Here is a 27,225-nt window from a genome sequence, read left to right on the forward strand (position 1 = left end):
GTCTGCTTGTATCTTCAGTGCCCTCCTAATACTGCGGATCTGCAGAGCTAAATACAAATGGTGCAACCCTTGAAAGCCTAGGGCTCACTTTTGTGTTCACCCTTGGTCCAAATGTGTTTCAGGGCATTAAGGTGATCCTCCCTAGAGCCCTCCATTTCCTTTTTTTTTTTAAACAAAGGAGAGCTACAGGTCATCTTTTAGCTGCATCTTTCAACCTGGTCCTGCCATTTCTGTATCAAATAGAAATTTGTCAAGGACATATGATACCCATCCTACTGTAAAACTATTTCTCAATTTAGGACACCAGTAGGAATTTTAAGGGAGGAGGCTAGATTCTTATATAGTCAACTTCACTGTCTTTTAGAATTAACAACTGGTTTTCATTGTTTTAAATTTAGAAGTACTTCACCTGGAAATGTATCTGGAGGATGAAGGAAAAGTGTTGAGCATATTATTTGAAAATGTGACACACAGTGTAAAAATAAGCGTATCTTGTATTTTGAGACCTTTTGGATATTCAGTATATGGTATTAATATTAAAAACTTCTAAGGCAATATTAGCTAGTTAAGATTAGCTTTACACCGTGTTTTGTGTCTACAGAAAAGTATGACTAATTTTAGTCAAGCAAATAACAGTGAATTAATCTCGTCATTCCAGCAGTGCATAAAATTGCTATCTTTTTAGTAAAGATTTAACAGATATTCTGTTTCATAAATTGTGCATTTTATTAAATCTGTTTGTTTGCTTTGAGCATTTAATGCTAGAATTTTGGAGGACATAAAGGAATAGAGTTTGGTTTCTTTTATCAAAAGAGCATTTGTTTGACTTCCATTTCTAGCCATGTGTGATTTTTCTGAGGAACTTTCCTGCTGTAGTTCAGCTAGGTCCTGCCTAAATTAAAACATGTATTTCTTTAAGCATTGCTGAGTCTACAAAAATAAAGGAAATCTCCATGGATTTAGAAAAATCAAAACCAAAAGATTAAATAGAGAGAAGGGGAAGAGAGAGAAAGAGGAGTTGAAACTAGAGCAGGGAACCGTGAGTTATAAGATAGCTGCTGCTGCTGCTGCTAAGTCGCTTCAGTTGTGTCCGACCCTGTGCGACCCCATAGACGGATAAGATAGCAGACAGTGTTGTCTTGAGGCAAATGCTGGTCACGTTGGGATATGGAGACTAACATTGGGCCCACCTACTTGGTGCAGGAGCTGGACCTGAAGAGCTCTTACTAAGCCATGACCTTGAATGAGGCAAAGCAGTCTTCAGTCAGTCCCATGCAGAGGTAAATTCAAATCTTTGGGGGGGAATACATCCCAAATTCTGGCCCCTGGAATTTCCACTGATTAAAATCTACCAAATGTAAGCTCAGAACTTTAACAACAACAACAAAAAACTGTATTACAAAGTCTGTCTGGCTAGGTATCCTGTCTGCCCCCCCCCCATTCAACTAAAAATACTGAATATAATTAAATTTTGTTTCTTAAAGCATTGAAATACTGGAAAGATACATAGTATTTATCAGGTTAGTATACAGGAGAAAGTAGGAGTCCACAAAGAGAACAGAAATGCTGAAGCTACTACGGCTATTTGTGTACTGTGGCAAAGTTGAGATTTGGTTTCAAAGCCCTACAAGGAGTGGAGTACAAATGATAAAACTTGTACTTAGGCACACACAGAGGCATGCACATAGGAAGCTGAGACCATAAGGATAAAGACTAAATTTAGAGCGGCTGCAGCAGAAATACAGTAGATTGAAACATTTAAGATTACCTAGAGGGGTGGCAGTATGGAGAAGGGATTTTCAAGGACTATTACCAGGTTTCTGTTCACAGCCACTGGGTAGGTGATGGTAAAGTTTACATTATGGAAAAAATTAAGGAAGGCCAAGTTTTAGGACAGAGTTTTGCACATGTTTAATAACTTAAGATTGCTTTATATATGAGTGATCATATTTGGACAGGTTTTAGAAATACATGGAAATGGAACTATTGTAGTATAATCACATAGGATTTATTTTTGTCTTACTTTCCAGAAAATCTGTAAGGTAGTAGCTGACATTGGTTCACATGGTTCAAGGGTGTGAGGGCCAAGGTCTTTGTAGTTTTGTTGGCCTTTCACTGTGGCCACACAATGATTGCTGCTGCTGCAGCCATTATAGTTCAAATGGAAAGAAATATGAAGGTGGAAGAACTTTTCCCATCTGAGATAGCATCCTTTAAAGAAATTCCTTGGTAATTCTAGCCAACAAGTTCCGCTCCTCCATTGCTCATCTCTAGAAGTCTAGGTAGTCTGGGAAATGTAACTTTCTAGATGGGCATCTTACAGCTCCAAGTGAAATCAAGATTCTGTGAGTAACAAAGAAGGAGAAACTAGATATTTGTAGGCATTTACCATTCTCTGCCACTGTGTGTGTGTGTGTGTGTGTGTGTGTGTGTGTATGTGTGGACAATCATGTATGAATATTAATGCATGAATAAGGATGAATAAAGGCACAGCGGGTGAAAGTGATGAGTGTGGATAATGTAACAGTCTGTGCATGTACCAGAGTGTAATCATATCCATTGTCCTCTTCTTTCTTTTAGTAATAGAACTCCTCTTAGTTTTAGTAGAGCAGACATCACCCAGCTAGAGTCCCTGACTCCCATGTGACAAATTCAAGCTAACAGTCTTATTTAAAGACCTGTGTTCTGAGATCCTATCCAGTACAGGTGGATCTAAGGTCTTGTTCTGAATGCTTCTTCTTTGGTGAAACTTCTACCTTAAGACTAACTGTTACGCACTATAAATATATAGCAAGCCAACAATAAGAGCAACAACAAAGGATAACAAATTTTATGTGACAGATTATATGTGAGTATATACAATTTATAAATGATTTCTTAGAGGTAAGGGAAAAAAAGAGAATATGATAAGTATTAAAAGAGCTATTCCAGCTAGAAGGTAGAAATGATTTCCTGTTAGGAAATCAGGAAAAGCTTTGCAAAGATATTAATAGTAACTTTTGAATTGAGCTTTGTAGGGTAGGATTTAGGTAGACAAAATTGTTTAGAGAAGCATTCCAAGTGTTAGGAACAAGGTGAATTAAGGCATGGCAGGTCACTCATTGGAGATGAATGAATATTCTAGGTGGTAGCTTGATTCATATGAAGTACAGAAGAGTGATATAATGTGGAAAAGAAAGGCAGAGGTCAGTCCAAGAGGGCCTCATATGGAAAGTCCATTTTGGAAATGAAAATTTTGGGCAGAACAGTAACATGTCAGGACCTATGAATTTTCAAGTATGAGATTCTCTGGTACCCTAACAGTGAAACAGTGGGAAAAACAGAAATCGTGGGATCAAGGCTAGGACAACTAGTGCAGTAGAAGCATTCACCCCAAAGGAGTTAACTAGCTGCTCACATTCCTATTCAAAAGGCAAACTTCAGTCAGATGTGAGCTGACATCTGTTATCAAAGGGGCTTAGTGGAAAATTGGAGCACATGCAGCAGGAGTTTCTGATCAGGTTTTAATATATTTGTTCTTTGAAAGGTACTGGCTCTCACAACACACAAATGTGTGCTAATATTTTTTTATTCTATTTCTATTAAATTTTTTAGAAATACTGATCACGATCCACTAAATTTCATGACCTGTTAATGGGTTGTAGCCAGTGGTGTGACAGTAAATATTTAAATAATTTTCTCCGTCCCTGGATAAAAGCTCTAATATGTAGCATTTCCTGATACCCATGGTATAAATACATCCAGATTGGCCAGTTTCAAGCTGTCAACCTGTTATCACTGAATTCTTAGCTGGGAAGAGATGACACAGTCAGCTCTCTCTGAAGTCAACCTCACTACACCAGTGACTTTGACCCACAGTTTGAAATAAATTTAAATATATGTCTGTTTTAAGTAAGTGAATTTATTCACTTAAGCAGCAAATCAACCCATCTGCCTACTTAAGCAGCAAATCAACCTATCTGTAAAGCCTCCCAATCAGTGTCTGGTATGCAGCAAATGCTGAATATATATTTGTCAAAAGAATGAGCTCCTTTATTTAGACAAATATAAAGGAATATTTATGCCTTCCTTAGTTTATTTCTTTTTCACTGGCCAACTTTTCATATAAGGACTTCAGTTTCTCAATTGAATCTCACAGAGATTTTTCAGATTTCTAAACTTCCTACTATATCACATGTTCATTACTTAAAATTTTAAAAGAATTTTAGCATAAAATTTGAGAAAATAAAAACAAGTTATTAAAAACAAATTATAAGCAATTGATTAAATTTCAAAATGATTCTTTGAAGAAAAGAGATTTTCAAAAATAATTTTATTGAAGTATAGTTTATTTATAATGTGTTAATTTCTGCTGTGCAGCAAAGTTATTTACTTATATATTGTTTGTTTAGTCTCTGAGTGGTTTCCGACTCTTTGCTACCCCATGGACTGTAGCCCACCAGACTCCTCTGTCTATGGAGTTTCCCAGGCAAGAATACTGGAGTGGGTTGTCATTTCCTACTCCAATACATATATGTATTCTTTTTCATATTTTTTCCATTATGGTTTATCACAGGATATTGAATATAGTTCTTTGTGTTACATAGTAGGATCTTGTTGTTTATCTGTCCTGTATATAATAGTTTGCATCTTCTAATTCCAAACTCCCAATCCTTCCCTTCCCTCACCATCCAAAAAGAAAGTTTTAAAAACAAGTAATTTATAAATGATTGGTAATATTTCAAATTAATTTGTTTCAATTAACTTTCTTTTAGCCTTTCTTATAAATCAGTACTGTTTGATCCAGAATCTAGATATTGGGGCATGGAATTCTTTTAGCAAGTCTGACTAATTTTAAAATCAACCTGAAATTAAAATGAAGATTCTCTGAAATTATGAGAGCATAAGAACTGATGTAGTAACAACTTTGGGCATTGAGAATATCAGAGAAAATTTATTCGGTGTAGAATGTGCTAAGACACAAGAGATACTCAGTAAACTGTGTATCCACCAACTGCCCATTTTCCTAGATACCTAGGTAGGACAGTATGCAGAAATTGACAACCCAACGGGAAGACATATAACAAAAGACAGACATACAACAAAAGACAGTGTAATAGGTGCTGTATTAGATTTGGATGCTCCAAAATAGTAATATGTAAATTCCCAAGGAAGTCCAAAAATATCCCATAGGGAGGAGATTCTTTGACTTACTAGAGTTTTACTATTCTCTGCAGTGCTGTGTGGAGAAGGCAATGGCACCCCACTCCAGTACTCTTGCCTGGAAAATCCCATGGACGGAGGAGCCTGGTAGGCTACAGTCCATGGGGTCGCTCAGAGTCGGACACGACTGAGAGACTTCACTTTCACTTTTCCCTTTCATGCACTGGAGAAGGAAATGGCAACCCACTCCAGTATTCTTGCCTGGAGAATCCCAGGGACGGCGGAGCCTGGTGGGCTGCCATCTATGAGGTCGCACAGAGTCGGACACGACTGAAGCGACTTAGCAGCAGCAGCAGCAGCAGCAGCAGTGCTCTGGCCTTGTATAAATAAGTTTACCTTTGTGGATCATTTGTAAATTAGTAAAAAGAAAAGTTAGATGACCATGAAGGTCTCACTTACGACTCTGATAATATGATTTTATGACTTGAATATAGCTTTCCAAAATATGTCTTTTATTTAAACTGAACCTCACCTGTATTTATCACAATATTTAGATTTAGCCCTGGTTTCTTTTCTTCTTAATTGTATAGGGTTTGCATAAACAAATACTCTACTTTCCTGCTATGATTCTGCATTTGAAGTATAATGGAGAGTTTTTGCAAATCATACTCTTAAATCTATGTCATTGTAATAATGGCCATAAATTTTCTGAAAGCTTTATGTTAAGTAAAAATTATCTAACAATAAATTCCTAGTTAAATGCTTATTTAAGTTTTTATTTTCTTAACTATCAATATTAACAGTTTAATAAATTTCTTTAGAATCAGTAACCATCAGGAGATACCTTGGCTTGAAGAAGGTATCGATCTTGTAATCTCAAGAGTGGATAAGTAGACTCCACTGTCAACTCTGTAGATTCAGGTGTTTATAACCTTCAGTTACAACATCACATTACTTCTCACTGTTCAGCTGGGCTTAAGTCTAAGGGAAATTCTTGCCAATTAACATGGAGTGAATACAGAGATTTCTAGATGTACTTGGCAGTCTGTGCATAATTACCTCACACAGACAGCTGTATCCGATCTTCAGTCAGTTATTGGCTCTGATAACTTTTGCCATAGGGAATCTTTTTGCTGCCTACAAGTAGTTAGACATGGAGTTTTAATATATATTCCCCTTTCTTTAATTTGCACTTCATTGTTTTTCATGACTAATAGAAAGTGGTTTTAGAAGCGCATGCAGATTGTATTTATTTAGCAAAAAAAACAAGTTTTCACTGTGCTCATGATAAGAAGAATTTCATTAAATCTAACATCAAAAATTGGTATATATTCACTTAAAAGACAGAGAAGGCAGTGGCAACCCACTCCAGTACTCTTGCCTGGAAAATCTCATGGATGGAGGAACCTGGTAGGCTGCAGTCCATGGGTTCGCTAAGAGTTGGACACGACTGAGCGACTTCACTTTCACTTTTCACTTTCATGCATTGGAGAAGGAAATGGCAACCCACTCCAGTGTTCCTGCCTGGAGAATCCCAGGGACGGGGGAGCCTGGTGGGCGGCCGTCTGTGGGGTCTCACAGAGTCGGACATGACTGAAGCAACTTAGCAGCAGCAGCAGCAGCACTTAAAAGAAGTACTAAAGAGAAATATATGCTTCAAACCATAAGATAATATGAAATCAAAGCTAATAGAAGTTCTTATCAGAAAGTTTACAATCAAACTAATATAAAACAGGCTTTAAAAAAAAAACTAGTTTACATTCTACCAGTTTTATATACAAATTTGGATTTGTATTCTATATAGCAAATGATGTTGTAAAATATTTTGCTATAAATATTGTATTTGCACATTTCTTTTTTTCATGTGATAAATTGTAAGCACATTGTCTAAATTTCTTTCATCAGTCTGGCAAAATAAGCAAAATTTTCCTAGGAATGAAGTTCACAATGTGATTCATGATATTCATATAAGGATTGTCTCATTGTCTTAATGTTTCAGATATTCCATATGTGTCTCAATATAAACTATTTTATCAAGACTGGAGTCTTGAATATAGAACATATGAAGAGCAACAGAGAAAATCTATCATGCATAGTAAGATGCACCATTGAGAACCTGCTATCACAGTGTTTGCCAGACCAATGCAGTGTTTTCTATCAGTACTCAGACATTGCTGTTCTTATAGTCACGCATAAAAATAGCAAAGCAGGACTTCCCTGGCAGTCCAGTGATTAAGAGTCTGCACTTCCAGTAGAGAGGAGGCGGGTTCAATCCCTGCCCAGGGAACTAAGATCCCACATGCCACGTGGTGTGACCAATTAAAAAAATAACTATCAAGAGAGTAGGATCTAGGCTGATTCATTAAGAAACAGTGTTTGAATATAGATGCAACTCTGTTAAAGCAATATATTTTATTTATTTATTTTTTTAATAAATTCTTTTATTTTAGTTGGGGGCTAATTACTTTACAATATTGTAATAGTTTTAAAGCAATATATTTTAAACTAGGATTGTAATTTACATATTCCTGTGAGATTATGTTTCCAGCTACACTTTTACCCAAAGGATAGGAGAAATATTAATATACTGATTGTATAGTAGAGCTACAAGTGGAGATGAGTAACAGAAAAAAAGGTGATGTAAATAGGGCTAACCTGATGTAGTCTAGAGAGAAACAAATGAGAAATGGTAAACTACCCTTTTACCATTGACTAATCAGCCACTCTCTTTTAGAGTATTCCGTGAAGCAAAAGACCATACATGGGATATATATCTCAGTGACTTAAACTGAAGATTCTTTTGGTGAAGGCAGAAGTAGAAGACATAGTAGGGCCTCGATTCATATTATAGATTTGATAATTAATTAACTAATGTGAATATCTGTTCTGCTGTGATTTTCTTCAGATGTCTTGAATTCTATTAAGTTGGTGCAAAACTAGTTGCGGTTTTGTATTGTTGAACTTTGCCTTTTGATATTGGAATACATTTTTAAATAAATGTGGCTATGTTATTCATCATTTTAATATGCATTTCTCGATTTATTTTTTGCTAATGACATTATTTGCTATTTATATTTATTTTAGACTATAGAAATTATATTAGACAAAAAGCAAATTCAAGTGATTTTTTAATTCAAGTTCAAAATGGATCATAAAGCAGCAGAGACAACTCAGAACATCAACACATTTGGGCCCAGAAACTGCTAATGAACATACAGTTCAGTAGTGGTTCAAGAAGTTTTCCAAAGGAGACGAGAGCCTTGAAGATGAGAAGCATAGTGGCTGGCCATAGGAAGTTGACAGTGACCAATCGAGAGCCATCGTCAAAGCTGATCCTCTTATAACTACGTGAGAAGTTGCTAAAGAACTCAATGTTGACCATTCTATGGTCATTCAGCATCTGGAGCAAATTGGAAAGGTGAAAAAGCTTGTTAAGTGGGTGCCTCACAAACGGACCGAAAATCAAAGCAGTCATGGTTTTGAAGTGCCATTGTCTCTTAATTCTACACAACGAACCATTTCTTAATCGGATTGCAATGTGTGACAAAAAGTGTATTTTATACAACAACTGGCAACAACCAGCTCAGTGGTTGGACTGAGAAGAAGCTCCAAAGCACTTCCCAAAGCCAACCTTGCACCAAAAGAAGGTCATGGCTGGAGAAGGAATGGCAGCCTACTCCAGTATTCTTGCCTGGGAAATCCCATGGACAGAGGAGCCTGAAGGGCTACAGTCCATGAGGTCGCAAAAGAGTCAGACACAACTTAGCAACTAAATAATAGCAACAATATTTAAGTTAAGGAGTGATCAAGTTGAACTCAATGAAATTGCTGGTGTTCAACCATTTTTCACCTATAAAAACCAGCAATGATAGCAGTTTCATATGATTCAACCTATGTATAGAATATCTTAATGGAAACATAGTGTAAAATGTCATTAATATGTTAATTAATACTTTAATTAATACCTATTAATTTGGTATTAAAAGTACAGTGGGGGAAAAAAAATGGTCATGGTCACTGTTGGATGGTCTGCTGCCCATCTGATCCATTACAGCTGAATCTTAGAAAAACAATTACATCTGAGAAGTGTACTTAGCAAATCGATGAGATGCACTGAAAACTGCAATGCCTGCAGCCAGTATTGGTCAGCAGAATAGGCTCATTTCTCCACAACAATGCCTGACCGCATGTTGTACAACCAGTGCTTCAAAAGTTGAACAAATTGGGCTATGAAGTTTTGTCTCATCCACCATATTCACCTGTCCTCTCGCCAACTGACTACCACTTCTTCAAGCGTCTCAGTGACTTTTTACAGGGAAAATGCTTCCACAACCAGCAGGAGGCAGAAAATGCTTTCCAAGAGTCCATCGAATCCTGAAGCACAGATTTTTATGCTTCAGGAATAAACAAATTTATTTTTCATTGGCAAAAATTTATTGATTGTAGTGATTCCTGTTTTGATTAATAAAGATGTGTTTAAGCCTAGTTATAATGATTTAAAATTCACAGTCCGAATCTGCAATTATGTTTGTACCAACCTAACAGGATCTTTTTCTGTACCTCCTTTACAATTTGAAACTTACTGAGAGCTACACATAAGTTTTATATTTTAAGTTACCAAATTTTTATACCTATATTTACTCTAAGCATTTTTAGAGAGTAGATCAATTTTTAGAATTTATCTTCTTTTAAATTATCTAGTTATGCCTTATCTGGTTGTACTGTTTTGAATTTATCCTTTAACTAAAGAGTGTTGATGAAAATTAGTCCATTTAAGAGATGGAAAACTTTATTTGAGCCAAACTGAGGCTTATAACCAGGGAACAGCATCTTAGAAAGCTCTGAGAACTGTTCCACACATTAGAAGTCAAGGCACAGTTACGTAAGTTTTTTGGAACACGGGGCTATACATGAAATGGCATATTATTGACAGTTTACACAGTCCAGATCTAAGCATCATTTTGGGCCCTTTCAAGATCAAGAAGAAATGTAATGTTTTAAGGAGTTGTGTTTTTAATGCTAGGAGAATGCTGTTCTTTATGGTTGAGCAGGTATTCCTGCTGATGGGAAGGTTTGGTTGCTGCGTAGTGTGCATACACTATGCACAGTGTGGGGAGAGAGGAGGCCAAAGGGCAGAGAAGAATTTTTTGTGGTTAAATTTGTCTTGTCTTGCCATAAAATGTGAATTTTATTTATATAGTTTAATTGTATTTATTCTTTTAGTTTTAATATATTCAATCAACTGGTGAGATATGAATACTTCAGAAATCTTAGCAGTTCAGTATAGTTTTAATATGCCTTTTACCCTTAGATAATATTTTGAATGTCATAAGAAAAAAGTCAAGTGTAACTCAGAGTTTTTTGGTCTGAAACAATGGAAAAATGGAGTTATTTAGTGACCTGAATATGACTGCTGAAAGAGTAGAATTGAGAAGAAAGTTGTTCAGTTTTGGACAATTGAGTTTGACGTTCATTTAAAAAATACAAGTGTGAAGGTTATATTATCAGTTGGATAGATAATTCTGGTTTTCTGAGGACAAATTGGGTTAAAGATAAATCTCTGAATTATTAACATACAGATAGTAAATTTGAGTGATATCACTTAGGGAGTAGAGATCTTAAAAAAAAAATACAGGTATTAAACCTAGAAATATTCTTTAAAGTTCAAAGTACTTTCCAAAAGGAGTTTGGGAAAAGTAGGAGGACCGGGAAAAGTAGGAGGACCTGAGAAGTGATCTAATAAGGAGAAACAGTACAGTGTTGTTCTTTTACTTAGCAGTGTATTTTGGGTTTCTCTTGTGGCTCAGCTGGTAAAGAATCCACCTGCAACATGGGTGACCCGGGTTCAATCCCTGGGCTGGGAAGATCCCCTGGAGAAGGGAAAGGCTACCCACTCCAGTATTCTTGCCTGGAGAATTCCATAGACTGTATAGCCCATGGGGTCACAAAGAGTCAGACACGACTGAGCGACTTTTACTTTCATTGTTAACATATATAGATTTACTAAATTTGTTTAATAAGGACAAAGTATTCCTTGGAATGGATGTACCACATTCTGTTTCACTTCTCCTGTATTGGTGCATATGTTTTATAATTTTCTCCTCTAAATATAATTTTTGATTTATCTGGTTCCATAATCTTATCTTCCCTGGTGGCTCAGTCAGTAAAGAGTCTGCCTGTAACGCGAGATACCTGGGTTCAATCCCTGGGTCGGGAAGTTGCCCTGGAGAAGGAAATGGCAACCCTCCAGTATTCTTGCCTGGAGAATTCCATGGACAAAGGAGCCTGGTGGGCTACAGTCCATGGGGTCACAAAGAGTTGGACACAACTGAGTGAACTTATGTTTCACTTTTTTTCACTTTCGTAATCTATCTGGGTTTATTTTTGTTTATGATTTGCAAAATGGTTCTATTTTTTCTAAATTCTATTTAGTGAATAATCCATTCTTTTACCCATTGATATGAAATGACACCTTTCTCAGATAGTGCATTTTTAGGTTCTCTTTTCCTTTGATCTGTTGTTTCCTGTAATAAAACTGTACTGTTTTAATTTATGTAGTTTATTTGAACCTTTGAAATCTGGCAGAGCAATTCCTTCAAAGTTCTTAGTTTTCAAAATTTTCTTAACTCATGCATTTTTCTCTTTCAAATGAGTTTTATTTATTTACTGTTAAAAGACTGGCCATTTTATTTCATTGGTCTGTGTAAAACATACAAATGCAGTTTTATATTTTTTAAAAACCAGATACAGGGTTATTGAGTGAGTTTCCTCAAAGAGATTTCTGTCAGGAAAGGCTTGCTGACTGCACCTCATTTATTGTCTGGGCTCAGCAATGGAAGCCAGGATATTCAGTACACATTTGGGTGAACATTATCAGATACGAAAGTCAAGCAATAAGACTTTGTTTCATGTTTTGCTAGAGTTCTTTGTAATATTTCTTGTGTGGCTGGGAAAAGGATACACCATCTTTCAGAGAAGGAAATAATTAATATTAAAATGCTTATTTAATATTAACAGTGGAACTATTTTAAAATTTGATGATGGAGTATTTTACTTATCCAGAGATCTTGGCAAGAGGAAAATTGAAATGCTGATCACATCAACGATTTAGTAAGGCTTAGGTAGAAAAGTTTGCTTGAGCCTTTCATTTGGGATTAAAGTTTATGTGATTTATAGTGCAAATTCATAGAAAAATTGTAAAATGTTTTGTGTTTAAAAAGAATGATTTTTAAATTATCTCATTTCCTTTCTAATGTTTAGATCATAATATACATTGTTGGCCAGGTTCAAAGTAAAAGCTGATTTTGATGATTTGTGTGTCAAATGAGTTTTAGAATCAGATTGTTAAAATACATTTTAAAAAAGCTTTTTGGATTTTTATTGACATACAATGAATTTTATAGATTATATTGGGGATAAATTATGTCTTTAATATGTTTTTTCTGTGTAACAAATTATCTTTTCATTTATTTGGTGGTAGTTTCAGATATTTTTGTTAATCCTGCCCCATTTTAGTTAGTTTATTCATAATGATTTTGTTGGGGTTTTTCCTTTGATATGAGAAACATTTATTGGGTGGCCTGATACATGCTAGTCACTGTTTTAGGGACCAAGGATATAGGATTAAACAAAACAAAGTCCCTGCCCTCATTAAGCTTATATTCTGATAAGAAGGCATCAGGGTCTTCCCTGGTAGAGCAGGGCATAAGAATCTGCCTACCAGTACAGGAGACATGGGTTCATTCCCTGGTCCAGGAAGATTCCACATGCCATGGGGCAGGAAAAGCTGTGCACCAGAACCGCTGAAGCACACATGTCCTCGGGCACACAAACCGCAACTGCTGAGCCTGTGTGTCACAACTGCTGAGGCCCATGCGTCCAAGAGTCTGTGCTCTGCAGCAAGAGGAGCCACTGCGATGAGAAGTCTGTGCGCCCCAAGGAAGCCCCCGCCCCCTGCACCTGGAAGAATCCCACCCAAAGACAAAGACCCAGCACAGCCAAAAATAACTTAATTTTTTGAAAGAAGGCATCAGGCATAGAAAAATGAATAAGTGGATACATAATGTCAGGTTATAAACAGGAGAACAACTAAATGGGGAGAAGAGGGAAAGGTATGTGAACAGCAAAGCGAAATCTTTCAAAAATCACTTTATATATTTTTTCCTATCTTTTTTCCCCTATCTCAATAATAATCATTGTGGTTTTAAATAAAATAGTCTAAAACCCTCTACATATGAAAGTATAATGTAAGTTGAGATTATTAACTTAGGGGACAAAAATTAATATCTCTAACAGCATAATCCCTGTTTATTTTTTTCTAGATAAAATTAAATGTCAAATTTCATTTAAGTCTAAAGAAATCTTAAGAGTATGTATTTTCAATGAGGGCATGCAGATGATCTTGATTCATCTATGTAATTCTGTTGATTGAGTACAACAAAGTTCTATAATAGGCACTAGAGGGTATAAGATAAGCAAGAGTCTGTCTTTCCCCTTTGGGAGCTCATGATACAGTGGCGAATTCAGAGACAATTAACGTAGAACTTTCATGCATGTCTGAGAGTGATGTATTCATGATCTATAGATCTTAATCAACTACAAATATGAATTATTGAAAAAATTAATAAAAGAAGTAATGAGTGATGGATGTATAAACCAAATGCTATTAAGACTAGAAGAGAGAGTAATTTTTTATAACTCAGGGATAAAGAAAAGCTTTCTAAAAAAGGTGACAGTTGGTTTTCATTTAGAAAAATGAAAAAACAAATCTGAGCCAGATTATGAGAGCCATGAATGAAGCCTCAGAATGTTATTCAGTGGAAGGCAAAGTATACGTAGTTCCATAAAAATATTTTTGAGTGTTTATTGCAAAATAATTGCATTCATTTGTTTACATTTTTGAAAAATAGGAGGCGACAACTAGTCACTAGGACTTTTCAGAGATAAAACCAACTGACATGGTAACCAATGGTAGGGAAATAGGATGGGGTAATGGTGAGAGTGGCAGTGAAGGCTAAAGATGATGGCAAGGTTTTAGGTTATATCATGATGGTTGTTGTTCAGTTGCTCAGTCACGTCTGACTCTTTGTGCCCCATGGACTATAGCACGCCAGGCTTCCTTGTCTTTCACTATCTCCCAGAGTTTGCTCAAACTCATGTTCATTGAGTTGCTGATAGCATGATTACATAATGACATATTATTATTGGGGAAGAACAGATTTGTAGGCTTAGGAAATGAGTTTATTTTTGCATATTTTTAGTTTTAGAAATATTCAGCAGATAACTTTAAAATTTCTTATCTCAACGTCCAGAAAGAAGTTCAGACTGGAGATAACGTGGGAATTAAATTTAAAGGAGTAGATGTAATTGCCCAGAAACAAGTGAGGCAAGGGTTGCCAGCAACCACCAGAAGCTAGGAAGAGGCAAGGAGAGATTCTTTCCAAGAGCATTCACAGTCAGCATGCCCCAACTGATACCTTGATTTCAGACCTCTAGTCTCCAGCACTGTGAGAGAACACATTTCTTTTGTTTCAGCCACCCAGTGTGTTGTCATTTGTTATGGCAGCCCTGGGAAAGTAATAACAGGAATGATCAGCATGTATTGAGATATGGACAAGATTACCTAGGGAAAGAGTATAGATAGATTCAGACTACTTTTAGACAATTTTGACAGACCATATTTTACTTTAAAAAGCAGTTAAGATCAGGCAAATGTGATACTTTTTATCATATCGTACAAAAATTTTAGTACCTGTTGTATTCTACCTAGCCATTTCATTCGTTTACCAGCTGAAGGCATGTGAGTTTTGGAGCCTTCAGCCAAAGAAAGCATAAAAGGGGCATGGAGAGTAGGGGGATTAACCCTTAAGAACATTTAATAGACAGAAAACAATAAGCTGTCAAGGGGCTATGAAGAATATTAGGCCACAGATAAGAGAGAATGAGATCATAGAAGCCTAGTGAAGAGAATGTTTTAAGGAGTGAACATCAGGAGCTCCTGAAAATCTGCAGTAAGAAAAATACCCATTGGGTTTGGTCTCATAGATGCTGGTGGTGATGGAAACAAGGGCTGTTTGAGTGGCATATGTCGATGTATAGATTTCAGAAAGATACTGTTACTCTTAATGTAGAGGAAGGAAGAAAAAGAAAGGGAAAGAGGATTTGCTAGTAGGTATTGCATTTACTCAGTTAAGAGCTAATGAAGATTGAAAATGAAAAGTAGATATAATTAAGAGGATGAGTATATAAGAACTTGGGGATTAAAAGAATAATAAAAAAAATGGTTCTATAATTCAAACTTGTGTCACTAACTGGATGATAATATTATTAACACAAAAAGGAAGAACTAGTAGAATATCTAGATTGACAAGATTTATGCATTTCTAAAGCTAGAAAAGACTAAGAAATGGAATAGAAGGAAAAAACAAGAAACTTCATCTCCTCCAAAATTAAAGATAGCATGAAAGTGATCCTCAAGGAAAGCAACTTGATTTCACTGATTTGTTTGTTCTGTTGCCCAGTCATGTCCAACTCTTTGCCACCCCATGAACTGCAGCACACCAGGCCTCTGTCCTGCACGTTTACCCAAGTTCATGTTCATTGCCTTGGTGATGCCATCTCATTCTCTGACACTCTCTTCTCCTGCCCTCAATCTTTCCCAGCATCAGGGACGTTTCCAATGAGTCGGCTGTTTGCTGATAAGGAAGTTTAATGCCCAATTTGACTAGATTTGATTATTAGTATATGAACACAGTTAAATAGGAAACCAAGACATAACAATGGAAATGGTGAACACTGTGACTTTGATTCAAGACATAGAAGGGAGCCTCATTTTTCCTTGCAGTCAGAATGAAGCTGATGAAACAGATTCCAAAGATAATAATGAATCTATATATGAAAGACTTTGTTTGACTTTGAGAGTGTCCCTCCTCAGTGTCAGCTTTTTGCTCTTGCTCTGTTAGAAAATGAACAAGCTGTGAGGCTACTCTAACCTCAATCACAGAACAAACTGTGATACAGATTCAGAAAACCTCAAGGTGATTACACAACCACTGGATGTCCAGAGGAGTGAGTCTCTCATGTGGTATCACATAACCCTGAACCAAGGCTGGCAATTCCTGTAAACTGCCCTAAAAGTTCAGAGGTGTTTTGGATGGAGGTTTGGGGAGCCATGTGCATGGAATGAGACTGCCCGTCTGCTGTCCTTCACACTGTTAGATAGGGTTGGAGGGGGAACTTACTTAAGCCTCCCCTTCTGTAGGCCTTCATTGTGGGGGCAAAGAAAAGGTTTATGAGCCGTAAAGAAGACAGTAACCCTCTTCCCCCTCATCACATTCACCAGCACAAGTTAGGGAACATGCTTGCCATCTTTCAGCCTCTCTTTCTCCAGTGACAGCCCACTGTCTCAGTGTGTGACTGCTCCCCTGCTGGCTTCCACACTGTATCGTCTGAAATCTAGAGGAGTCCCAGTCCTACGTAACCCTGTCTGCGTCTCCCCTTTATCACTGTGCATCAGCTGGCAAGCCCAGAGCTCTGTATTTCCCTGAAAAATTCCCTTCCCTGCCCCCACCACAACACTCACAGCCTCACCACTATCTCTAGGGATGGTAAGGCCTAACCCCATCGTGCCTTTGATCCCCGTTCATGTCAGTCCTCACCAGAAACCCGGCCTCACAATTCATTCCTGATTTCCAGGATTCTCATCAAGTGTGTATATGTCCTTTGTTCTGCCTTGTCTTCTCCCTCTCCTCAATTCCAAAATTTTCTTGAATTCGGTCACTCATTACCAGAATTGCCTTTATCTGCAACCTATTCTCTGAAGATCTCGTTACTGTCTAATCAAAACGGAGCTGCTCCCTGAGGAGGCACACTTGCCGTCCTCATCAAGCAGTGCCTTTTTCTGTCTCTGTTCCCTTGTATGATGTAATTGGCTGCTTTGTTGCCATTTCAAGACTGTATTCATCATCTAATGCTGTTTGAGAGATCACCACAAAAATGAATGACTTAGAGACAGAATAAATTTTATTATATCTTACAATTTCTGTGGGTTAAGAATTTGAGACAAACTTGGGCATGGATTTCTTATATTAGATTTTTTTTCCTGGAAATAATATACCCCTTGCATTGTAATATATTTTCCAGAAATACTCTTCTCATTTCAGTCTGATGTTACGTAGTAATTTTTCTCAGTCATTTTCTTAGCTTATTATGGGTGGAGGAAATTTCTACCTATTTTCAGGCAAGTAGACATGCTTTTTTCCTGGCAGCATAAGGCAAATTGCAGAGCAGTGATGGTACACTAATTATACTTTTAATTACAAATCCATTGCTTGTTTCTTAAGTGGAATTCTTTCCTTGTTTTGTAGCATGTGGACTTTCATCTCTTTTCCATTCTTACAAGTTTTGTAGGTATTCGGTTGTAGCATTAGAAATTGAAAAATTACTAGTTAATAATTTTTAAATTGTATAATATTCTGGTATTATATTTTTAGAAATTAACTATGTCTTGTTGGAGCTCTGTTTGTTTGCTTTTCATTAAGTCTTCCCAACAGATATTTTCATGACTTGTCTCCTCATGTAAGTCTCTGCTCAAATACACATTCTCAAAGAAGACTCCTGTATTAATTAGAACAGAAGGATTCAACTAGTGTGTCATGGATGCTACATGGGAGTTCCTGTGATATTGCTTCCTTCATCCTTTGGGTTTTGGCTCAACACAGTTATCATCATCTGCTTATTCCACTGTGATTTACAAAATCCACCATATTCTCCAAGTGCTGAGCTACAAAAAATGTTTGGGGAGCATTGAATTAAGATAAAGATTTAGATGCTAGATAGGTACAAACCCAAAGTAGAAGTCACTTCAACAAAGCAGATGGATGTTTCTATTTCAGTCCCAAGGTAGACAATTTAGTTCAGTTCAGTCGCTCAGTTGTGTCTGACTCTTTGCGATCCCAAGAACCACAGCATGCCAGGCCTCCCTGTCCATCACCAACTCCCAGAGTCCAACCAAACCCATGTCCATCGAGTTGGTGATGCCATCTAACCATCTCATCCTCTGTCGGGACGTCCCCTTCTCCTCCTGCCCTCAATCTTTGCCAGCATCAGGGTCTTTTCAAATGAGTGAGCTCTTCACAGCAGGTGGCCAAAATATTGGAGTTTCAGCTTCAGCATCAGTCCTTCCAATGAACACCCAGGGCTGATCTCCTTTAGGATGGACTGGTTGGATCTCCTTGCAGTCCAAGGGACTCTCAAGAGTCTTCTCCAACACCACAGCTCAAAAGCATCAATTCTTTGGCACTCAGCTTTCTTCACCGTCCAACTCTCACATCCATACATGACCACTGGAAAAACCATAGCCTTGACTAGACGGAACTTTGTTGGCAAGGTAATGTCTCTGCTTTTTAATATGTTATCTAGGTTGGTCATAACTTTCCTTCCAAGGAGTAAGCGTCTTTTAATTTCATGGCTGCAATCACCATCTGCAGTGATTTTGGAGCCCAGAAAAACAAAGTCAGCCACTGTTTCCACTGTTTCCCCATCTACCTGCCATGAAGTGATGGGACCGGATGCCATGATCTTAATTGTCTGAATGTTGAGCTTTAAGCCAACTTTTTCACTCTCCTCTTTCACTTTCATCAGAGGCTCTTTAGTTCTTCTTCAGTTTCTGCCATAAGGGTGGTGTCATCTGCATATCTGAGGTTATTGATATTCCTCCCGGCAATCTTGATTCCAGCTTGTGCTTCCTCCAGCCCAGCGTTTCTCATGATGTACTCTGCATATAAGTTAAATAAGCAGGGTGACAATATACAGCCTTGACGTACTCCTTTTCCTATTTGGAACCAGTCTGGTGTTCCATGTCCAGTTCTAACTGTTGCTTCCTGACCTGCATACAGGTTTCTCAAGAGGTAGACAATTACAACTAGTTAAAGGAGCTCTGTGGGCATTCACACAGATGCCCTCAGATGGTAAAGAATCTGTCTGCGATGCAGGAGACTCGGGTTCGATCCCTGGCTTGGAAAGTTCCCCTGGAGAAGAGAATGGCTACCTGCTCCAGTGTTCTTGCCTGGAGAACTCCATGGACAGAGGAGCCTGGTGGGCTACAGTCCATGGGGTTACAGAGTCAGACATGACTGAGTGTCTAACATACAGGCACACACAAAGGAGCTCTGAACCAGAAAGCCTTCCAAGAACCCAGAATCCTTCTGTCTTGTTGCTCCATCACTGCTTGCCAACATGACCATAAAGTGGGGAGCGGAGAGGGGAGGTGAGAGCATACCCCTCCCCTTTTTGAGCATTGAAAACCATCTGATATTTCATAACACAGAAGTTTTTTAGTGGAATCTACATCAACAGTATTGCTTCACTGGTAGCTCAGTGGTAAAGAATCCATCTGCCAATGCAGGAGACATGGGTTCAGTCCCTTGTTTGGGAAGATCCCTGGAGGAAGAAATGACAACCCACTCCAGTATACTTGCCTGGGAATTCCCATGGACAGAGGAGCCTGGTGGGCTATAAGAGTTGCAGAAGAGTCACTTAGTGACTAAGCAACAGCCTCAATAATACTTTGTTTTAAACCATTTTCTTATTTTCTAGTTCTATTTTACTTTTTAACCTAATATAAAATTTATATGTATCTCAATTTTCTTTTCATTACCACTCTTTTGATAAACTTGAGTTCTTATTTTCCAGGCTTTAATTTAAAATAGATTTTCTTTCCTTGTCAGAAATGGTATGTGATAAATAGTTGTTCGTAAGGGGGTTTTAACATCAGCAAGTTACATATATAACTCTAAAAGTGAGTCAACAGCAGGTATGTGTGATTAAGTAGTGAATGTTGACTTTTTTGTTGTTGTTACTTAAACCATAAATGCAGTTGAGCCAAACTGAATCACAGTTGAAAATGTAACATCCTATTAATGGAAAAAAGAAGAGTGCATACAGCTGTTCTGGAAAGTGAACATTGTGGCTGGGGAAAAAATATTGATGCTTCAACATTTGTGGGAATAAATTAATATTGTTCTAGGATAAATTGCCAAATGTCACATTTCATAAGTCATTTTATTAGAAAGTTGGGTCACCAGTAAATGTCCAGTATCTCATTACTTATAGTCTTTAGTTATACTGAACATGAAAAGTATTTCCATTTTAAATTGCTTTTGCTGAATCTTTGAGAAATAATTTTGGTAAATTGGTTGGTATCAGACCTGGAGCTTGAATACAAAACAACTGTTGTTGAGAAAATGCCATTTTCATAACATTAATATGTTTTCAATTAACATACTGGAATGAGCTGTTATACATTACCACTTCCATGTTTAACTACTGTTTGACTTTCAAACGACTGATTTGCACTTTCAATAGATTATTTACTTTAACTAAAAGAGGAAGAATTTTATTTAAATAATTCATATTTTTCTTCCACCTGCAGAATACACCCAAGAAAGGTGGGGATTTCCAATGTGCCACTATTTGAAGGAAGAGAGATGGTGCTGTGGCCGTAATGCCAGAATGTCAGCCTGTTTGGTAGGATTTTTTATTTCTCAACTAAGAGCTTTATGCAGATGTTGCTGAATTTATTTCTTTGGCTTTGTTAAATGCCAGATTTTGAAGAGCATCTTTATTAATGCTTTATGCACTGCAAATTATGAGGGGGAAAAAATGGCTTGCCCATACAACATTATTCACTCTGCATGTGGTAACAATTTATAGTTATACTTTAATTCTGCATTATTGTACTTAATTTCTTACATGTAATTACTTTAATTATCATATAAAATGTACCAACAACCAATTCTTAAACACAGAATTACTTTAGTGCTTTATCCACAGCTGTGTGTGTGTGTGTGTGTGTGTGTGTGTGTGTGTTTGTAGCAGATCATTTGGTCTCCTAAGTTTTAATAAAATGGGAAAAATATTATTAAACTGTCTGGGATAGGAAGTACCTATCTAGTTAAGTGAAATCTTTATTTAAAATGTCTGAGTTGGACTAAGAATGGAAGATGGCGGAGGAATAGGACGGGGAGACCACTCTCTCCTCCACAAATTTATCGAAAGAACATCTGAACGCTGACCAAACTTCACAAAACTACTTCTGAAGGCTGGCTGAGGACGTCAGGCTTCCACAAAAACACCGCATTATCTTCAAAAGAGGTAGGAGAAATTATAAAAGATAAAAAGAGAGACAAAAGAGTTAGGGACGGAGACCCGACCCGGGGAGGGAGTCGTAAAAGAGGAGGAATTTCCAAGCACCAGGAAACCCTCTCACCGGCGGGTGTGGGGGAGGATTTCTTATCTCGGAGGGCAACGTAACTGGGAGGAAAAAATAAATAAAATCCACAGATTACGTGCCTAAAGCAACTCCCAGCAAAGAACCCCAGACGCTCGCATTATCCGCCACCAGCAAGTGGGGGCTGAACGGAGAGGAGCGGGCGGCATTGCCTAGGGTAAGGACCGGGCCCGAGTGCCCCGAGGGCAATCTGAGGGAGCTAACGTGAGATAGTAACCTAAACTGTGGGACAGCCAGAGAGAGAGAACTATCCCGCGAAAAGCCCAACTCTAAGGCACTGCCGGCCCACTCACAGAACAAAGGACTGAGCGATACCAGAGGAGAGCTAGCCGGCTGCGGACCGCCCCATCCCCCGCCGGACACAGCGGGCAGGCGGGGCCCGCCAGAGCCGGAAAAGGGCAAACTCGGCTCCAGAGAGGGCACTCCCTACCAAACTGCAAACAGGCTCCCAGTTTCTAAGCAAAGACTGCCTGAGATCCCGGAGGGTCGACAGCCGCCGGGAGGGTCGCAGCCAGAGACCAGCTCCCCAGAACCGACACAAAGCACACCGGAGCCGGGCGCGCCCGTAAACCGAGGCGGGGACCAGGGAGGTGATAAGCCGCACCGCCCCAACAGGGGAGAGCGCGCTCGCCAAACTCCTGGCCGCCTGGGCAGCTCCGACCGGGAACGGCACAAGCCGCGGGCGAAACCGAGTCTGCGCCTTTGTGGAGTAACCGGGAGCCTGAACCTGAGCAGCTTAGACCTGGGAAGTACACGCAGCTCAGGGCCCGCTCCCCGGCCGAGTAACCTGAAGCCTGAGCAGGGTAGACAGGGAAAGCACACACGCCGTGAGCGGAGACGAACCCAGTGCGGCCGAGACACTGCGAGCTTACCACACACACGCCAGATTTGCAGTGTTCCTCCCTCCCCACAGCACGATTGAACAAGCGAACCTAAAGAGATCACCTCCACCCCTTTGCTGCAGGGCGGAAATTAGATACTGAAGAGATCTCCAAACAGAAGCCAAATAAACAGAGGGAAGCGCTTTGGAAGGGACAGGCCAACAGATTAAAATCCCTGTAGTTAATACCGACTGCATTGAAAAGGACCTATAGATCTTGAAAAGTATAAGCAGGAATAAGGATCTATCTGAAACTGAGCAGATCCCACACTGCTCACAACAGCTCCAGAGAAAGTCCGGGATATATATATTTTTTACTATTATTTTTTTTTTTAATTAAAAAAAAATTTTTTTTTCTCTTCTTTCCTTTTTCTTCAAGTCCTCTATTACACCTTTAACTTTCATTTTCATAACCCACTATTAACTTGCAAAAAAAAAAAAAACAACCCTATTTTTGAAGCAAACTACATACATATATCTTATACCTTTCGTGTTTTCTTTTTTTAATGTTTTTTTTCCTGTTTTACTTTTTTTTTTCCTGTTTCTTTTTTTACTGTTTTACTGTTTTTTTTTTCTTTTTTACACTGTTTCCTTTTTTCTTTTTTTTTTTTTTAGATTGTAAGTTTTATAAGAGTCTAACCTCTACTCTAGATTTTTAATCTTTGTTTTACATATTTGATATCAATTTTGTACATTTAAGAACCCAATCTTTAGGACCCATTTTTACTCAGGAGTGTGATCACTGGCCTGATCACTCTCTCCCCCTATTGATGCTCTTTCTTCTCCCCCAGGGAACCTCTATCTCCCACCCTCCTCCTTCTCTTCTCAACCCAATTCTGTGAATCTCTGAGGGTGTTCTGGGTACCGGAGAACACTTCAGGAACAGGATACTGCCCAGATCTCTCTCTCCCCTCTTGATTCCTCCCTTTCTACTCATGCTCACCTCTGTTACCTTCCTCCCCCCTCTGTATCTCTGTGAATCACTCTGAGGGTTCCAAACTGTGGAAAGCACAGAGGGAAGTGCTTACTGGCTAGATTGCTCTCTCCACATTTGAATTCCCCTCTTCCCCTCCTGGGCACCTCAACCCCCCCCACCTCATCTCTCCATGTAACTCAGTGAACCTTTCTGGGTATCCCTCACTGTGGAGAATCTTTTCACCATTAACCTAAAAGTTTTATTATTGAGGCTGTATGGAAGGAGAAGTCTTGAGGCTACTGCAAGAATAAGACTGAAAGCCAGGGGAAACGTTAATTAATAAGAGACCATCCAATAGCCTCCATAAATACACTGAAACCAAGCTCCACCCAAGAGCCAATAAGTTCCAGAGCAAGACATACCACGCAAATTCTCCAGCAACGCAGGAACATAGACCTGAGCATCAATATTCAGGCTGCCCAGAGGCACACCAAATCCATAGACATCTCAAAAATTAAAACTGGTCACTCCATTGCACTCTAGAGAGCAGAAATCCAGCTCCACCCACCAGAACACCGACACAAGCTCCCCCAACCAGGAAGCCTTGACAAGCCACCTGTCCAACCCCAACCGCAGTGAGGAACCTCCACAATAAAGAGGAACTTCATACTACCAGAATACAGAAGGGCCACGCCTAACACAGCAATCTAAACAAGATGAAAAGGCAGAGAAATACTCAGCAAGTAAAGGAAAATGAGAAATGCCCACAAAGCCAAACAAAAGAGGAGGAGATAGGGAATCTATCTGAAAAAGAATTTAGAATAATGATAATAAAAATGATCCAAAATCTTGAAAGCAAAATGGAGTTACAGATAAATAGCCTGGAGACAAAGATTGAGAAGATGCAAGAAATGTTTATCAAGGACTTAGAAGAAATAAAAAGGAATCAATATAGAATGAATAATGAAATAAAGGAGATAAAAGACACTCTGGAGGGAACCAACAGTAGAATAACGGAGGCAGAAGATAGGATAAGTGAGGTAGAAGATAGAATGATGGAAATAAACGAAGCAGAGAGGAAAAAAGAAAAAAGAATCAAAAGAAATGAGGAAAACCTCCGGGACCTCTGGGACAATATGAAACGCCCCAACATTCGAATCATAGGAGTCCCAGAAGAAGAAGATAAAAGGAAAGGCCATGAAAAAATACTCGAGGAGATAATAGTTGAAAATTTCCCTAAAATGAGGAAAGAAATAGTCACAGAAGTCCAAGAAACCCAGAGAGTTCCAAACAGGATAAACCCAAGGCGAAACACCCCAAGACACATATTAATCAAATTAACAAAGATCAAACACAAAGAACAAATATTAAAAGCAGCAAGGGAAAAACAACAAATAACACACAAGGGGATCCCCATAAGGATAACAGCGGATCTTTCAATAGAAACCCTTCAGGCTAGAAGGGAATGGCAGGACATACTTAAAGTAATGAAAGAGAATAATCTACAACCCAGATTACTGTACCCAGCAAGCATCTCATTCAGATATGGAGGAGAATTCAAAAGCTTTACAGACAAGCAAGAGCTGAGGGAATTCAGCACCACCAAACCAGCTCTCCAGCAAATGCTAAAGGATCTTCTCTAAACAGGAAACACAGAAAGGATGTTTCAACACGAACTCAAAACAACAAAGTAAATGGCAACGGGATCATACTTATCAATAATTACCTTAAATGTAAATGGGTTGAATGCCCCAACCAAAAGACAAAGGGTTGCTGAATGGATACAAAAACAAGACCCCTATATATGCTGTCTACAAGAGACCCACCTCAAAACTAGGGACACACACAGGCTGAAAGTGAAGGGATGGAAAAACATATTTCATGCAAACGGAGACCAAAAGAAAGCAGGAGTCGCAATACTCATTTCAGATAAAATAGACTTTAAAATAAAGGATGTGAAAAGGGACAAAGAAGGACACTACATAAAGATCAAAGGATCAATTCAAGAAGAAGACGTAACAATCATAAATATATATGCACCCAACATAGGAGCACCACAATATATAAGGCAAATACTAACAAGTATGAAAGGGGAAATTAACAATAACACAATAATAGTGGGAGACTTTAATACTCCACTCACGCATATGGATAGATCAACTAAACAGAAAATTAACAAGGAAACACAAACTTTAAATGATACAATAGACAAATTAGATTTAATTGATATTTACAGGACTTTCCACCCCAAAACAATCAATTTTACCTTTTTCTCAAGTGCACATGGAACTTTCTCCAGGATAGATCACATCCTGGGCCATAAATCTAGCCTTGGTAAATTCAGAAAAATTGAAATCATCCCAGCCATCTTCTCTGACCACAATGCAGTAAGATTAGACCTCAGTTACAGGAAAAAAACTATTAAAAATTCCAACATATGGAGGCTAAACAACACGCTTCTGAATAAACAACAAATCACAGAAGAAATCAAAAAAGAAATCAAATTATGCATAGAAACGAATGAAAATGAAAACACAACAACCCAAAACCTATGGGACACTGTAAAAGCAATACTAAGGGGAAGGTTCATAGCAATACAGGCGTACCTCAAGAAACAAGAAAAAAATCAAATAAATCAACTAACTCTACACCTAAAGCAACTAGAGAAGGAAGAAATGAAAAACCCCAGGGTCAGTAGAAGGAAAGAAATCTTAAAAATTAGGGCAGAAATAAATGCAAAAGAAACAAAAGAGACCATAGCAAAAATCAACAAAACTAAAAGCTGGTTTTTCGAGAAGATAAACAAAATTGACAAGCCATTAGCCAGACTCATCAAGAAACAAAGGGAGAAGAATCAGATCAACAAAATTAGAAATGAAAATGGAGAGATCACAACAGACTCCACAGAAATACAAAGGATCATAAGAGACTACTACCAACAGCTATATGCCAATAAAATGGACAACTTGGAAGAAATGGACAAATTCTTAGAAAAGTATAACTTTCCAAAACTGAGCCAGGAAGAAATAGAAGATCTTAACAGACCCATCACAAGCACGGAAATCGAAACTGTAATCAGAAATCTTCCAGCAAACAAAAGCCCAGGACCAGACGGCTTCACAGCGGAATTCTACCAAAAATTTAGAGAAGAGCTAACACCTATCCTACTCAAACTCTTCCAGAAAATTGCAGAAGATGGTAAACTTCCAAACTCATTCTATGAGGCCACCATCACCCTAATTCCAAAACCAGACAAAGATGTCACAAAAAAGGAAAACTACAGGCCAATATCACTGATGAACATAGATGCAAAAATCCTTAATAAAATTCTAGCAAACAGAATCCAACATCATATTAAAAAGATCATACATCATGACCAAGTGGGCTTTATCCCAGGAATGCAAGGTTTTTTTAACATCCGCAAATTAATCAATGTAATACACCACATTAACAAATTGAAAGAAAAAAACCATATGGTTATCTCAATAGATGCAGAAAAAGCCTTTGACAAAATTCAGCATCCATTTATGATTAAAACCCTCCAGAAAGCAGGAATAGAAGGAACATATCTCAACATAATAAAAGCTATATATGACAAACCCACAGCAAACATTATCCTCAATGGTGAAAAATTGAAAGCATTTCCCCTAAAGTCAGGAACAAGGCAAGGATGCCCACTTTCACCACTACTATTCAACATAGTTTTGGAAGTTTTGGCCACAGCAATCAGAGCTGAAAAAGAAATAAAAGGAATACAGATAGGAAAAGAAGAAGTAAAACTCTCACTGTTTGCAGATGACATGATCCTCTACATAGAAAACCCTAAAGACTCTACTAGAAAATTACTAGAGTTGATCAATGAATATAGTAAAGTTGCAGGATATAAAATTAACACACAGAAATCCCTTGCATTCCTATACTCCAATAATGAGAAAACAGAAAGAGAAATTAAGGAAACAATACCATTCACCATTGCAACAAAAAGAATAAAATACTTAG

The 27,225-nt window shown here is 38.1% G+C and overlaps 1 protein-coding gene and 1 long non-coding RNA gene across 14 annotated transcripts in view; one reads left to right on the forward strand and one right to left on the reverse strand.

Moving 5' to 3' along the window:
• Positions 1-27,225, forward strand: part of METTL25 (methyltransferase like 25) — a 316,231-nt gene that overhangs the window by 41,343 nt on the left and 247,663 nt on the right. For all 13 annotated transcript variants that reach the window (XR_014083323.1, XR_014083325.1, XR_014083322.1 and 10 more), the window contains exon 6: positions 20,573-20,667. Coding sequence is in view for 6 of the 13 variants with exons in the window: in XM_081594867.1 (XP_081450993.1) it covers positions 20,573-20,667 (95 nt within the window). In the remaining 7 variants the exon portion in view is untranslated. The remainder of the gene's footprint in view (positions 1-20,572; positions 20,668-27,225) is intronic.
• Positions 8,254-17,024, reverse strand: LOC145546835 (uncharacterized). Its single transcript, XR_014083329.1, has 3 exons — positions 16,800-17,024; positions 14,619-14,709; positions 8,254-8,542 (listed from the first exon to the last, which is right to left on the reverse strand). It is a non-coding gene; the product is annotated as an uncharacterized LOC145546835 (long non-coding RNA).

The sequence above is a fragment of the Giraffa tippelskirchi genome, chromosome 4, assembly GCF_054371585.1.
Source record: "Giraffa tippelskirchi isolate mGirTip1 chromosome 4, T2T-mGirTip1v1.2.pri, whole genome shotgun sequence".
Classification (NCBI taxonomy): domain Eukaryota; kingdom Metazoa; phylum Chordata; class Mammalia; order Artiodactyla; family Giraffidae; genus Giraffa; species Giraffa tippelskirchi.